Source organism: Lynx rufus, unplaced genomic scaffold (genome assembly GCF_022079265.1).
Source record: "Lynx rufus isolate CCGP_SWC_20201006 ecotype Redwood Valley unplaced genomic scaffold, mLynRuf1.p SCAF_8, whole genome shotgun sequence".
NCBI classification, from domain to species: Eukaryota; Metazoa; Chordata; class Mammalia; order Carnivora; family Felidae; genus Lynx; species Lynx rufus.
The window spans coordinates 60,894,183-60,910,446 of NW_025814896.1; the positions used below are offsets into that span (position 1 = coordinate 60,894,183).

At 41.1% G+C, this 16,264-nt stretch overlaps 1 protein-coding gene across 1 annotated transcript; it reads left to right on the forward strand.

The window, feature by feature from the left end:
• Positions 1–529: 529 nt before the first annotated feature.
• LYG1 (lysozyme g1) lies at positions 530–5,611 on the forward strand. Its single transcript, XM_047067932.1, has 5 exons — positions 530–572; positions 2,182–2,286; positions 3,467–3,660; positions 5,168–5,300; positions 5,493–5,611. Exons 1-5 carry the CDS (start codon positions 530–532, stop codon positions 5,609–5,611), a joined length of 594 nt encoding a protein of 197 aa, XP_046923888.1.
• The last annotated feature ends 10,653 nt before the right edge of the window (positions 5,612–16,264 follow it).

The window sequence follows — 16,264 nt, forward strand, 5'->3', positions numbered from 1 at the left end:
GTATATTCCAAGACCCTGAAGGCACTATAACCTTTCCTCTACACTGAACAAAAAAGAACCCAAATGAAGAGAAACACTAATATAAGATTCTCCTTTTCACATTATCTTTTCATAAGGAGAGGGCTACAACTGAGATAAGGCTCACGCATCCAAAGTTTGTTTTTCAGCATCTGAACTCAGGTCACTATGTTTCTCAGTGTTGAGAATCAAAGTTTCTTGTCTTCTTGAAATAATTACTATCCGGTAACTTGGTGGTATGGTGAGTCCCTGTGGACCAAGCAGGAGTATCATCATTTTAAAGCTAATTAAAAGGATGGATGGAGCACATGTCTTACTTTTGCTTTTCTTATTATGATTCAAATAATTAATTTTCTTAGTTAAGATATGGGTGAAAAAGTTTTTCTTTTTTTTTTTTACCTCTTTCCATAGAAACATTACATATTGTTATGATGACGATTGATGTTTTCACATCTTTGAGTTAATTTCTATTCTAAAATCATTTTAGGACCAGTAGAATCAGCTCATCAATATGTCTGTGCTGTGGCTGCTTCTGGGTCTCCTTGCCCTTACTGGTGAGTAAGGGTCTCCTACATGACCTTGGAGATGGGAAGGGTAAGCATAGGAAGAAAATGGTATTTCTGATACTTGAAACTGCAGTAGAAAATGTTTTTTTTCTAAGCTGTCCAAAAAATACTGGACTTAATAACAGCCACTGAAAAATAGCTTCTTTCCAGATGCCCCACAAAGGAGGGGGTTCCGCAGAATGTAGGCTTGGCTTAAGACAGCATTGCTGGAAGCTGGACGTTAAATACACATCATTGATAAGTACTTATTTATAAGTGCTATAGACTTTATACATCATTGATAAGTATTCATTGATAAGTACTCATTGATAAGTACTGTAGGCTTTAAATATACATCATTGATAAGTACTCATTGATAAGCACTGTAGAAGAATTGTGATGGCTTCCTGTAATAATTCAAATGCAATTTCAAATAGAAAACTAGCATGAAGGAGATCAAAAACATGTGACTAAGCTAACCACTGAGGCTGACATAGCTGCTATGCTTGAAATTTCAGATTTGGTCTTAAGTTTCCTTGCAGCTGGGGCAAAGGGAAAAGTACATATTTTTTGATAAATAAAAGGAGGAAGCATAGTTTCTCAGGAGAAGCAAATTTTATCATAGCTGTAACTTCTGATGATTACTCAGATAGGGTCTTACATTTATTCATTTATTGATTGATCCATTTATTTAACAAGTATTTTTAAATTTCAACAAGATATTTTGGGAATATAAGGAACTTTAAGGAGCATTTAATATGACTAGGGAGTGGCTATGGGGCAGGAGCAATGAATGACACAACCAATTACAATATTAAGGGTATTTGTCACCAATTATAAATATAAAAATGTACTGATTAAAAAATAAAAAAAGACACATCAGCTCATTTAGCTTTTACTACACTTATAAAAGACCAGGTCTTTTCATCTCCATATTTCTTTCAGATTACTTATCAAAAGTTTGTAAAGTAGAAGTATGTACTCCAAAATATTAATATTTTCAGATGTCAATCTCAAGAAGCTCTCAGTAAGAAAATAGAACTTTAAAAGGCATTTATATAAATATACAATACACATATGATGATGTGTAGTAGATTTATTTCCAAAGATTTGCAAATCATGAAGATTTGATGATATGAGCAAAGAAGAAAGTAAATAAAAAAAGAGCAATCTAATGAGAAGTCCTTACTTCCCTCTGGTTCTCCAGAGCAACCATAAATATCTCACCTGACCAACCGGTCAGGAATATTTGAAGGTGAAGTACTGAGAGTTCCCCTAGGATACAGGATGAGGACTAGTTACAGGGAAGAGATCATCTGGTTTGATTCCAAGACACCAACTCAACAACATTGGACAGCCCAGGGCTTTGCAAAGAGTATAGCTGCTCCAACAGTTCCCCATGCCTGCAGGATAGGAGATGACAATTTTGTATCGAGGGGGTTTCTGTGATAATTTCCTAGTCACCATACTGTAAATTTCAAAAGTGTTTCAATTTAGAGTGAAGTTCTTGTAATTGGATTTTGGTAAAGTTCTTTTTATTAGTGGTACTTCATTCATGGACAGATGATCAACATGAGTCTAGTTCAATGCCTTACATTGAAATTTTCTCAATTTGTAGATTTATCTGAAAGCAGCAACTGGGGATGCTATGGAAACATCCGAAACTTCAACACCCCTGGAGCATCTTGTGGGATTGGAAAACGTCAAGGCCTGAACTACTGTGGTATTTTATAATCCCAATGTCCACCTCACCCTCCACTTCCCTTTCTTTCGGAAGGCGCCTCCTTTTTTTTTTTTTTTTTTTCAACGTTTATTTATTTTTTTGGGGACAGAGAGAGACAGAGCATGAACGGGGTAGGGGCAGAGAGAGAGAGGGAGACACAGAATCGGAAACAGGCTCCAGGCTCTGAGCCATCAGCCCAGAGCCTGACGCGGGGCTCGAACACGCGGGGCTCGAACTCACGGACCGCGAGATCGTGACCTGGCTGAAGTCGGACGCTTAACCGACTGCGCCACCCAGGCGCCCCAAGAAGGCGCCTCCTTTTGGCAAGGGTGACTTTGACAGGATCTTGTCCCTTCTCCCGACACTTCAAACCCATGTCTCCCTGTCCTTCCTCACAAATTTTGGTCCTCTCAACATATCCTTTGGCTCCCACTATTTCCCACAGCCCCACACTACCAAGTAGTGGGAAGAGCACTAGACGTGGAGTCCAAAGACCTTGTCTAAGTGTGTGCTGTGGTTCTTCAATGAGTCATTTAGTCCCCCTCCATCTCTACTGAAAGGACTTTAAAGTACTTATTTTACAGTCTTGTTGTAAACTCTGGTCGGTGGAATGTAGATGAGAATACTTTTGAAACCACAAAAAATGCTTACAAGGTAAACAGGCCAGCCAGGTAAATCAGTATTAGTTTTAATTTTGCCCAACATCCTTGTTATTCTACAATGGTTTAAGATCATGCAATATCTGGATGTCCTTTTAGGAGGGAAAGGTGGGCAAGAGTGAGCAAACCTGTCAGGGAAACAAGGACTTCTTAAAGGGGTTGGGGGATTCTCTCTTTCACATCTGGTGCCCATTGTAGCTGATGGATAGGCATATATGTTTGGGGTACTTAGGATGGGGCCAGTGTGCCTGTGCCTAGAGAATTGTCTTGTGTGGGCCAGAGCATCCCCTGAGAGTCCAGCAAGAGGCACTGGAAGCCATAAAGGACCCTGCCTCAGTGGACACCAACTCAAGTCCAAAGAAGAATCATACTTTCAGGTCCACTAGGGATTCCAGACTGAAACATGGGCTTCTTGGTCCTAGACCACTGCCCAGATCCTTGGAGTGTGATTTCTGTCCTCTTGAGCTCCCATGTCAGCATAAGTCACACAAGCCACATCCTTCCTTCTGTGTTTGCTTTAGGAGTTCGTGCTTCTGAAAGGCTGGCTGAAATAGACATGCCATACATCCTGAGATATCAGCCTGTGATTCGTACTGTTGGCCAAAAGTACTGCATGGATCCTGCAGTGATCGCTGGTGTCTTGTCCAGGGAGTCTCATGGTGGCAACATTATGGTCAATGTGGGCAATGTGGGTGATGGAATCGGGGTTGTGCAGGTAACTCTCTGTCAGTTATGATATATGGCTGTTGTGTTGCATGGCATGATGCTAAGGGGACATCTTCACATTTGTTGTTGTGGACACCCTGAAGTGCAGTTCTATGGAACACAGAGTGAAAGGTGCTCCCTGGCACTGTGAGAGCCACATCCCTGCCTGATGCAGGTAGTAGCATCACTGTTTTGTTTTGAGCCATGGTTTCTTTTCAAAATCAACTACACTGTGTTCCCAGGATATCATCTGTGGTCCCCTAGTCTGGTTCCTTGTTCTGTTATTTTGTAACCACGTGACCTCATTTAATCTCCCTAGGCCTCAGTTTCCTCACCTATAAGACGCCATCCTCATAGAATTGTTATGAAGACTCAATGCAATAATGGGAAAATGTGCTTAGTATCTGGCAGATTCTCAGCAAATATTGAATTCCTTTTCCTTTTCTTTCTTCTACGCAATTCTTAGTTCTGAAGATCCAGTTTTATTTTTGCACTAATTCTGCCTGGTCTCAACTTGTCTCACAGAAACTCCCAGGGAACTGGGCATTAACCCCACTGTTGAATTCATTGTATCTGGGGGGATCAAGGATGGCAAGGAGACAATGGTGCTGTGATTTTTTTTTCTATTGCATTTGACATTATTATTGTAATTGTTGGGAAGCCTTTAAGTACTGTGGTCATCTTTTTAGCTTTTAGGAGCATGTGATCTCCTCAGTGATCTTTAAACTGGTTTCCTATTACTATTTGGAGTGACGCTTTGCAATTTAAAAGTACTTTCAAATACTTTATCTCATTTTGATTTAGGGACTCATCCAATAATCTGATGAGGATGGGGTGAAGGGGAAGGCATGCAATCCATCCTTTCCAAGTGAGGAGGTGTTTTTACAAGGATGGAGTCATTGCTGCAAAGTCACATGGCAGCTGGAAAATGCAAAACAGGGACCAATACCAACATGGGCGATGTTAGGGTCAGCATCATTTCTGATGCCTTGCTCTGCCTTTGTGAAATCTTGTCCTTGGGAAAAGGATGAGCCCATTTACTTTGAAGATGAAGGAATTGTCCCGAGTCAGACATTTCTCCTAAATATGTTGAAACTCATGTGGAATGGTAACCAAAGATGTATAAGAAAAATTAGAAGTACTTTTAGACATTCAGATTACCTGGAAGGAGAATTACAAGTACAGATAGAAAAAGCCATTTCTGACCGGTTTGGAGGGCTTACATTTAAACACTGAAGGAGGGCATCAGACTGGGATGTTCACTACTTCTGTCACCTTAGGTTTTCAATTCTGCCTCTCACCATTATAATGAAGCAGTTGCAAAATGTCTGCTCATGCTTCACTTACCCAAACCTTGTAACTTTTACTGTTTATTCCCAGGGAGATTAAAGGTGGCATTAGCTCTGCCAGAGGAGGAGGAGAGAAAAAAGAAGGGAAATTAAAAAGCAACACTGATCCCATGAAGTCCTGTCACTCTCCCACCTGGCTTACTTAGCTTTTCCTCTGCCTCCCTCTAGGACCCTGGCCTTTATGCTCCCACATCCTGGATCAGCGAGTCCCAGGTTTCTCAGATAATCGAGGTCCTGACACTTAGGATCAAAGAAATCCAGACCAGGTTTCCAACCTGGACCCCTGACCAGTACCTGAGAGGTAAGTGTAACCCAGGGTTAGTGGTTTCACAGCATGAAGTAAGAAGAACAAATACAAGACATTACATCAGATTCCCCCAAACTTCAGTTGCCTCCTACGAAGCAATTAGGAAAGAGAATCTAAGCTAACTGCTTAGACCCTGAAGCAATGAGGGACTATAGGGTCAGCATTAACCCATCTCACAAATTCCAGGTGGACTCTGTGCCTATGCTGGAGGTCCTGGCTACATCAGAAGCAGCCAAGACCTGAACTGTGACTTCTGCAATGATGTCCTTGCACGAGCCAAATACTTCAAGAGACACGGCTTCTAATGCTTCAGAGCAAACAGGAGGCCTCAAGTGTTACACAGATAAAACTAGCCAATGGAGCTTGTAACTGTGAATCTGAATTTGACTTGAAGGTCATCAAAATAACATGAATCACATTAAAGGAAGAGTTGTCTGCATTTTGTGGTGTGGTATGTATGTAAATTAAGGGTTATGTCTCCTTAAAGGTATTTCCATGGAAGTTAGCTGCAATGTGGATTTCCACAAAATGAATCCTGTATTCATTGACTGGCATTGCCAGATATAGCAAATAAAAACAGGAAACCCAGTTAAATCTGAGTTCTGGGTAAATGATGATTGATTTTTTAGTATAAGTCCCATGCAATATTTAGAATACTTTTACCCTAAAAAATTATTCATAGTTTATCTGAAATTCAAATTTAACTGGGCATGTGGTATTCTATGTGGCAACTCTTATCACTGATTTCCTTGATAAAAATCATAGTTTTTAATTTTAATTGAGGGGTGTCTAGGTGGCTCAGTTGGTTAAGCATCCCACTTCGGCTCAGGTCATGATCTCACAGCTCGTGAATTGGAGACCCACATCGGGCTCTGTGTTGACAGCTCAGAGCCTGGAGCCTGCTTCAGATTCTGTGTCTCCCTCTCTCTCTCTGCCCCTCCTCCACTTGTTCTCTCTCTCTCTTAAAAATAAACATAAAAAAATAAATTTTAATTGAAAACTTTCAAAGAGAAAAAGGGTGGGATGGTGGCCAGCCCCATCTTCTGGGCGGAGAAGTTTCAGGAGTTGCTCCTTTGCAGCATTAGCTTAACCCTAGGACAGTCTCTTTGTCATTTAATTTTACCTCTTCCTTTCCTTTCCTGGACCACATAACCTTCTCCTGCGCCCATACTCCCCAACTCACCTAGATTATTCCCTGTTTGGGGCACTTAAGTCTAACAGAGCCAGGCCATAGGATAGTGATTCATCAGTCAGAACTGCCCTCAAGGATACTGACCAACACTATACTGGTAAATTATTTAATTCAAAGGTTTGTGTTCTATAAATGTAATAAATGTCCATTCCTCCCTACTACATGATATCAATACTCTGCAGTGTGTCATTCTAGAACAACTGTCATCACTTCAAACAGTATTTTTTTTTTAAGCAACAACTGTGTGCTTAGCTCAACTAAATCAACTAAATCATACAGTATAGTTGGGGATAACAGCCAACCACACATGTGCACAAGGTACAAACTCAGGGCCTATACCAGGTAGCCGTGTAAAGTGCTCATCTTCTGTGTCAGGGGCCTGTGGAACCTGCCCATGACCACTGGTGCCCTTGACTTCCTCCAGGGCCACTTCCTTCTTTTTTTTTTTTTTTAATGTTTTTATTTATTTTTGAGAGAGACAGAGACAGAGCATGAGCGGGGGAAGGGGGGGAGAGAGAGAGAGAGAGAGAGAGAGAGAGAGAATCTGAAGGAGGCTTCAGGCTCTGAGCTGTCAACACAGAGCCCGATGTGGGGTTGCAACTCACGAGCTGTGATATCATGACCTGAGTCGAAGTCGGAAGCTCAACCGACTGAACAACCCAGGGCCACTTCCTTCTTAGCCTCTCCACCCACTGCTTTCCTAGACCTACGTTCCCACCAAGGAAAAATGACTAAGGAAGCCTCATGAATACACCCTCTTTGGGGATTTACATTTCATTAGTACAAAGGAAATAGATTCTGAGGCACTGGTTATCAGCCCACAGGTGAAATATTTGGGTGAATAAAATCCTCCTGAAATCACACCATTAGGGCAGCGTCATGCAGCTCCCACTACAGACACATATGCCCAGTAAGTAGGGGTAACTTGTGTACATGTTGGTAGAGTCCTTCCTGAGAAAATTTCCAGTTAAAGAAAGCCAATTAGGAGCACCAGGATATCACAATAGGAGCTCTGGAGAAGGCTCAGCTGCATGAGAGCTGGTAAAAGTATAGGGTATTAATTATACAGCTACTAACAAATCCTTACTTGTAGAGCAAAACCTTCTAACTGCCAACCACTGTATTAAAAACTGTAAAGGCAAAATTCATGCTCACAAAGTCTCCTGTTTTAATTGGGATACAGATATACCAACACTTGGGACACAATAAGAATTTCTTTAAAGAAGAGATAGCTAAAAATCGATGTGGGAACTTTGGTGAAGAACTGAGGCCTGAATTCAAGCCAGAGGCTAAGTAAGCTGTTTTACTAGGTAGGTGCTATATTCTCACACTTGCCCTGAGAGGATACACCATTTTTATGCAGTTGAACAGACCAAAGAACTGCCAACCAAAGCTGTTTTGGGACTTGCCTTAGTCACAGAAACAAAATCCAAACCCAGATTTCTTCCATTTAAAATCTTTTTATTTTTCCCTAAGTGAACACATGCACATAATTAGATGATTATTAATATGTATGGTGTGTGTGTGTGTGTGTGTGTGTGTTTCTGTCTCTATGGTGTTAATAATAGCCCTTTATGTGCTTGCTTCCTTAATTTTCTCTGTACTTAACACTAACTGAATTCTAAATCTCCTCTCTGAGGTAAATCAGAAGGGTCTGAGAGCACCCTGGGATCCCCTTCACCATCAGCCCTTCACAGCTGATGTTAGGGTGCCAACCATCCCAGTTTGTCCGGAGCTGATGGGTTTCCTGAGACATGGGATGTTCACTGCTATACATGAGAAAGTTAAAGGGGAAAGGTCTCAGGCCAGTCCAGGTGAGCTTGGTGTTGTCCCTTGCAGGAGGTATTTGAAAATGTCAGAGAGCAGTTTTCTTCTTTCCCTCCCTCCTCCTCACACTCCTTGTCTTGTTATTGCCACAATGCTTGGGGTAGGAGGTTGGCAGGGGAAATGGACATTACTGGTGTTTTGAGGTGATGCTAAGCATCTAGCAGTTTACACTGGGTAGGATGTTCTTATCCAGTGAAGGCCTTATATAAATGACGGGGTGTGTGTGTGTGCGTGTACACATTTTTTTAACCTCTTCTTGAGTTAGCCTTTTGTCTACTTTATAACTCAGGATTTTTTAAAAAAAGGTCTGGGAGCCACCTCTTTGAAATGTAAACATCTAGGAAGATGGAGTATCTATGCTCCTGTCACTATGATAGTTGAACTCTGGGCATCTCTGTGTCATAGAAACAAGAAAATTTTTATTACTTCTGATAAAGGTGAGTTTAGGATAAACTATTAAAGAATATACAGCCAATGGTGCTGTTAGGTCTTCTCATATGTATATAAAGGCTAAAAATAGAGCAGCATAAAAAGATTATAACTTCTTGGCTGTGTAAATAGAATAGAATTTATTTCTATATGTATAATTTCTTTGCAGATGATCAACCGTGTCCATGTTCTGATTTATGCTTATTCAATAATAAAATTGCTCTTTCTTTTTGACATTTTGTTCAACTTTTAAGTCCCTAACAACACAAAAAGAAAAGAATATTTGGTTAAAGATCACTCAACACTGGGCTGACAGCTGGCTGTGTGAGGAACTGGTGTTCCAGAATAAATCTTAATCATGTCAAAGTTCTTTAGTTTTTCTCTTTTTCAAGTACAAGATTTTCATCAAGATGCTAGGAATTTCTTCCTAGAGATTGTGAATCTCGTCACACAAATGGTTCTGTCCCAGAGCAGACACTGTGCAATCAGTTCACAGAAAAGTTGGGTAGTAACCAAGGATTACTGTACTTTCCTGAATAATTTTTGTTTTCCATGGAGTTAATAATCACCCTTTATTTGTGTACTGCCTTAGTTTTCTCTGTACTTAACACCAATTCAATTCTAAATCTCCTCTCTGAGGTAAATCAGAAGGGTCTGAGAGCACCCTGGGATCCCTTTCACCATCAGCCCTTAGCAGCTGTCCTCTGTGGCTCCTTGCATTTTTTGCATCTTTCTTAGCTTAGTCCTCTGTTTTGATAGAGCACATCCTCCAGGAGCTTCCTGAAGAAAAGTGAATGGGAGGTAAATTTTCCCAGACTTTTCTTGTACAAGTATCATTTTCATTTTTCCTACTATCACATGAATTGGTTATTTGGCCTGTAACAAAATTATAGTTTGGAAATAATTTTTCTTTAAAATTTTGAAGACATTGTGCCCTTGGTCTTCTGGCTTCCAGGGTTAGTCTTGAGAAGCCTGATGTCATTTCAATTTTAATCCTTTATTTATGATGTATCCTGTCCTCCCGTCTAGAAGATTGTAGAATATTCTCTTGTCACATATTTGATATCTCACAATGATGTGCTTTAGTAAGATTCTGGTTTTATCCATTATGCTGGGCACTCAGTCAGTCCTTTTAAATTTAATTTCAAAATAAAAAAATTTGGCTGATAATTTCCTTCCCTCCATCTTTCTCTGTCCTATGTTATTGAGCATGGATCTCCTGGACTGGTCCTCTAAATTTCTGATTTTTTTCTCTAATATTTTTTACTTCAGTCCTTTTGTTTTCTAGAAAATTTCTTTGTCTCCTAAAGTTTCCAATAAGTTTTTCATTTCTGCTGTCATGTTTTTATTTTCCAGGAGGTTTTTTTTTCCTGCTGAGTACTTCTTTTACTTATTTATTTTTATTTTTATTTGTATTTTTCAATATATGAAGTTTAGTGTCAAACCCAGTGCTCATCCCAAAGGTGCCCTCCTCAATACCCATGACCCATCCTCCCCTCCCTCCCACCCCCCATCAACCCTCAGTTTGTTCTCAGTTTTTAAGAGTCTCTTATGCTTTGGCTCTCTTCCACTCTAACCTCTTTTTTTTTCCCTTCCCCTCCCCCATGGTCTTCTGTTAAGTTTCTCAGGATCCACATAAGAGTGAAACCATATGGTATCTGTCTTTCTCTGTATGGCTTATTTCATTTAGCATAACACTCTCCAGTTCCATCCATGTTGCTACAAAGGGCCATATTTCATTCTTTCTCCTTGCCACGTGGTACTCCATTGTGTATATAAACCACAATTTCTTTATCCATTCATCAGTTGATGGACATTTAGGGTCTTTCCATAATTTGGCTATTGTTGAGAGTGCTGCTGTGAACATTGGGGTACAAGTGCCCCTATGCATCAGTACTCCTGTATCCCTTGGGTAATTCCTAGCAGTGCTATTGCTGGGCCATAGGGTAGGTCTATTTTTAATTTTCTGAGGAACCTCCACACTGTTTTCCAGAGCGGCTGCACCAATTTGCATTCCCACCAACAGTGCAAGAGGGTGCCTGTTTCTCCACATCCTCTCCAGCATCTATAGTCTCCTGATTTGTTCATTTTGGCACTCTGACTGGTGTGAGGTGATATCTGAGGGTGGTTTTGGTTTGTATTTCCCTGATGAGGAGCGACGTTGAGCATCTTTTCATGTGCCTGTTGGCCATCTGGATGTCTTCTTTAGAGAAGTGTCTATTCATGTTTTCTGCCCATTTATTCACTGGATTATTTTTTTTTCAGGTGTGGAGTTTGGTGAGCTCTTTATAGATTTTGGATACTAGCCCTTTGTCTGATATGTCATTTGCAAATATCTTTTCCCATTCCGTTGGTTGTCTTTTAGTTTTGTTGGTTGTTTCCTTTGCTGTGCAGAAGCTTTTTATTTCATGAGGTCCCAATAGTTCATTTTTGCTTTTAATTCCCTTGCCTTTGGGGATGTGTCAAGTAAGAAATTGCTACGGCTGAGGTCAGAGAGGTCTTTGTCTGCTTTCTCCTCTAGGGTTTTGATGGTTTCCTGTCTCACATTCAGGTCCTTTATCTATTTTGAGTTTATTTTTGTGAATGGTGTGAGAAAGTGGTCTACTTTCATTCTTCTGCATGTTGCTGTCCAGTTCTCCCAGCACCATTTGTTAAAGAGACTGTCTTTTTTCCATTGGATGTTCTTTCCTGCTTTGTCAAAGATGAGTTGGCCATACGTTTGTGGGTCTAGTTCTGGGGTTTCTATTCTATTCCATTGGTCTATATGTCTGTTTTTGTGCCAATACCATGCTGTCTTGATGATGACAGCTTTGTAGTAGAGGCTAAATTCTGGGATTGTGATGCCTCCCGCTTTGGTTTTCTTCTTCAAAATTACTTTGGCTATTTGGGGCCTTTTGTGGTTCCATATGAATTTTAGGATTGCTTGTTCTAGCTTCGAGAAGAATGCTGGTGCAATTTTGATTGGGATAGCATTGAATGTGTAGATAGCTTTGGGTAGTATTGACATTTTGACAATGTTTATTCTTCCAATCCATGAGCACGGAATGTTTTTCCATTTCTTTGTATCTTCTTCAATTTCCTTCATAAGCTTTCTATAGTTTTCAGCATACAGATCCTTTACATCTTTGGTTAGGTTTATTCCTAGGTATTTTATGCTTCTTGGTGCAATTGTGAATGGGATCAGTTTCTTTATTTGTCTTTCTGTTGCTTCATTATTAGTGTATAAGAATGCAACTGATTTCTGTACATTGATTTTGTATCCTGCAACTTTGCTAAATTCATGTATCAGTTCTAGCACACTTCTGGTGGAGTCTATCGGATTTTCCATGTATAATATGTCATCTGCAAAAGGTGAAAGCTTGACTTCATCTTTGCCAGTTTTGATGCCTTTGATTTCCTTTTGTTGTCTGATTGCTGATGCTAGAACTTCCAACACTATGTTAAACAACAGCGGTGAGAGTGGACATCCCTGTCGTGTTCTTGATCTCAGGGAAAAAGCCCTCAGTTTTTCCCCATTGAGGATGATGTTAGCTGTGATGTTAGATGATGTTAGCTGTTTCCCCATTGAGGATGATGTTAGCCATAAATGGCTTTTATGATCTTTAAGTATGTTCCTTCTATCCCGACTTTCTCAAGGGTTTTTATTAAGAAAGGTTGCTGAATTTTGTCAAAGGCCTTTCTGCATTGATTGACAGGATCATATGGTTCTTATCTTTTCTTTTATTAATGTGATGTATCACATTGATTGATTTGCGAATGTTGAACCAGCCCTGCAGCCCAGGAATGAATCCCACTTGATCATGGTGAATAATTCTTTTTATATGCTGTTGAATTCGATTTGCTAGTATCTTATTGAGAATTTTTGCATCCATATTCATCAGGGATATTGGCCTGTAGTTCTCTTTTTTTTACTGGGTCTCTGTCTGGTTTGGGAATCAAAGTAATACTGGCTTCATAGAATGAGTCTGGAAGTTTTCTTTCCCTTTCTATTTTTTGGAATAGCTTGAGAAGGATAGGTATTATCTCTGCTTTAAACGTCTGGTAGAATTCCCCTGGGAAGCCATCTGGTCATGGACTCTTTTTTTTTTTTTTTTCAACGTTTATTTATTTTTGGGACAGAGAGAGATAGAGCATGAACGGGGGAGGGGCAGAGAGAGAGGGAGACACAGAATCGGAAACAGGCTCCAGGCTCTGAGCCATCAGCCCAGAGCCTGACGCGGGGCACGAACCCACGGACCGCGAGATCGTGACCTGGCCAAAGTCGGACGCTTAACCGACTGCGCCACCCAGGCGCCCCTGGTCCTGGACTCTTATTTGTTGGGAGATTTTTGATGACTGATTCAATTTCTTCCCTGGTTATGGGTCTGTTCAAGCCTTCTATTTCCTCCTGATTGAGTTTTGGAAGCGTGTGGGTGTTTATGAATTCGTCCATTTCTTCCAGGTTGTCCAGTTTGTTGGCATATAATTTTTCATAGTATTCCCTGATAATTGCTTGTATTTCTGAGGGATTGGTTGTAATAATTCCATTTCATTCATGATTTTATCTATTTGGGTCATCTCCCTTTTTTTTTTTTTTTGAGAATCCTGGCTAGAGGTTTATCACTTTTGTTTATTTTTTCAAAAAACCAACTCTTGGTTTTGTTGACCTGCTCTACAGTGTTTTTAGATTCTATATTGTTTATTTCTGCTCTGATCTTTATTATTTCTCTTCTTCTGCTGGGTTTGGGGTGTCTTTGCTGCTCTGCTTCTATTTCCTTTAGGTGTGCTGTTAGATTTTGTATTTGGGATTTTTCTTGTTTCTGGAGATAGGCCTGGATTGCAATGTATTTTCCTCTCAGGACTGCCTTCGCTGCATCCCAAAGCGTTTGGATTGTTGTATTTTCATTTTCGTTTGTTTCCATATATTTTTTAATTTCTTCTCTAATTGCCTGGTTGACCCATTCATTCTTTAGTAGGGTGTTCTTTAACCTCCATGCTTTTGGAGGTTTTCCAGACTTTTTCCTGTGGTTGATTTCAAGCTTCATAGCATTGTGGTCTGAAAGTATGCATGGTATGATCTCAATTCTTGTATACTTATGAAGGGCTGTTTTGTGACTCAGTATATGATCTATCTTGGAGAATGTTCCATGTGCACTCGAGAAAAAAGTATATTCTGTTGCTTTGGGATGCAGAGTTCTAAATATATCTGTCAAGTCCATCTGATCCAGTGTCTCATTCAGGCCCTTGTTTCTTTATTGACCGTGTGTCTAGATGATCTATCCATTTCTGTAAGTGGAGTGTTAAAGGCCCCTGCAATTACCACATTCTTATCAATAAGGTTGCTTATGTTTGTGGGTAATTGTTTTATATATTTGGGGGCTCCTGTATTCGGCACATAGATATTTATAATTGTTAGTTCTTCTTGATGGATAGACCCTGTGATTATTATATAATGGCCTTCTTCATATCTTGTTACAGCCTTTAATTTAAAGTCTAGTTTGTCTGATAGAAGTATGGTTACTTCAGCTTTCTTTTGACTTCCAGTAGCATGGTAAATAGTTCTCCATCCCCTCACTCTGAATCTAAAGGTGTCCTCAGGTCTAAAATGAGTCTCTTGTAGACAGCAAATAGATGGGTCTTGTTTTTTTATCCATTCTGATACCCTATGTCTTTTGGTTGGCGCATTTAGCCCATTTACATTCAGTGTTATTATAGAAAGATATGGGTTTAGAGTCATTGTGATGTCCGTAGGTTTCATGCTTGTAGCGATGTCTCTGGTACTTTGTCTCACAGGGTCCCCCTTAGGATCTCTTGTAGGGCTGGTTTAGTGGTGATGAATTGCTTCAGTTTTTGTTTGTTTGGGAAGACATTTATCTCTCCTATTCTAAATGACAGACTTGCTGGATAAAGGATTCTCAGCTGCATATTTTTTTCTGTTCATCACATTGAAGATCTCCTGCCATTCCTTTCTGGCCTGCCAAGTTTCAGTAGTGGGATCAGTCACGAGTCTTATAGGTCTCCCTTTATATGTTAGAGCACGTTTATCTCTAGCTGCTTTCAGAATTTTCTCTTTATCCTTGTATTTTGCCAGTTTCACTATGATATGTCGTGCAGAAGATTGATTCAAGTTACGTCTGAAGGGAGTTCTCTGTGCCTCTTGGATTTCAATGCCTTTTTCCTTCCCAGTTCAGGGAAGTTCCCAGCTATTATTTCTTCAAGTACACCTTCAGCACCTTTCCCTCTCTCTTCCTCCTCTGGAATACCAATTATGTGTATATTTCTTCTCTTTAGTGCATCACTTAGTTCTCTAATTTTCCCCTCATACTCCTGGATTTTTTTATCTATCTTTTTCTCAGCTTCTTCTTTTTCCATAATTTTATCTTCTAGTTCACCTATTCTCTCCTCTGCCTGTTCAATCCAAGCGGTAGTTGTCTCCATTTTATTTTGCAGTTCATTGATAGCATTTTTTTAGCTCCTCCTGGCTGTTCCTTAGTCCCTTGATCTCTGTAGCAAGAGATTCTCTGCTCTCCTTTATACTGTTTTCAAGCCCAGCGATTAATTTTATGACTATTATTCTAAATTCACTTTCTGTTATATTGTTTAAATCATTTTTGATCAGTTCGTTAGCTGTTGTTATTTCCTGGACGTTTTTCTCAGGGGAATTCTTCCATTTCGTTATTTTGGATAGTCCCTGGAGTGTTGCGGGACTGCGAGGCACTTCCCCTCTGCTGTCTTAAATAACTTGCGTTGGTGGGCAGGGGCGCAGTCAGACCTGATGTCTGCCCCCAGACCACTGCTGGGGCCACAGTCAGACTGGTGTGCACCTTCTCTTCCCCTCTCCTAGGGGCGGGATTCACTGTGGGGTGGCGTGGCCCTACTGGGCTACTTGCACACTGCCAGGCTTGTGGCACTGTGGATCTGGCGTATTAGCTGGCGTGGATCAGCAAGGTGCACAGGGGCGGGAGGGGTAGGCTCAGCTCACTTTTCCTTCGGAGATCTGCTTCAGGAGGGGCCCTGCGGCATCTGGAGGGGGTCAGACCCGCTGGAGGGATGGATCCGCAAAAGCACAGCGTTGGGTGTTTGTGCGGTGCAAGCAAGTTCCCTGGCAGGAACTGGTTCCCTTGGGATTTTGGCTGGGGGATGGGTGAGGGAGATGGCGCTGGTGGGCGCCTTTGTTCCCCACCAAGCTGAGCTCTGTCTCCGGGCTCAACAACTCTCCCTCCCGTTTTCCTCCAGCCCTCCCGTTCTCCGTTCTCCGAACAGAGCTGTTAGCTTATAACCTTCCAGATGTCACGTCCCGCTTGCTGTCGGAACACACTCCGTTTGGCCCCTCCGCTCTTGCAAGCCAGACTCGGGGGCTCTGCTTGGCCTGCGGGCTGCGTCTCCGCCCCAGCTCCTTCCCGCCAGTCCGTTAGCGCGCACCGCCTGGCCGCCCTTCCTACACTCTTACTTGGGCCTCTCGTCTCTGCTTGGCCCCAGAGACTCCATTCTGCTAGTCTTCTGACGATTTTCTGGGTTATTTAGGCAGGTG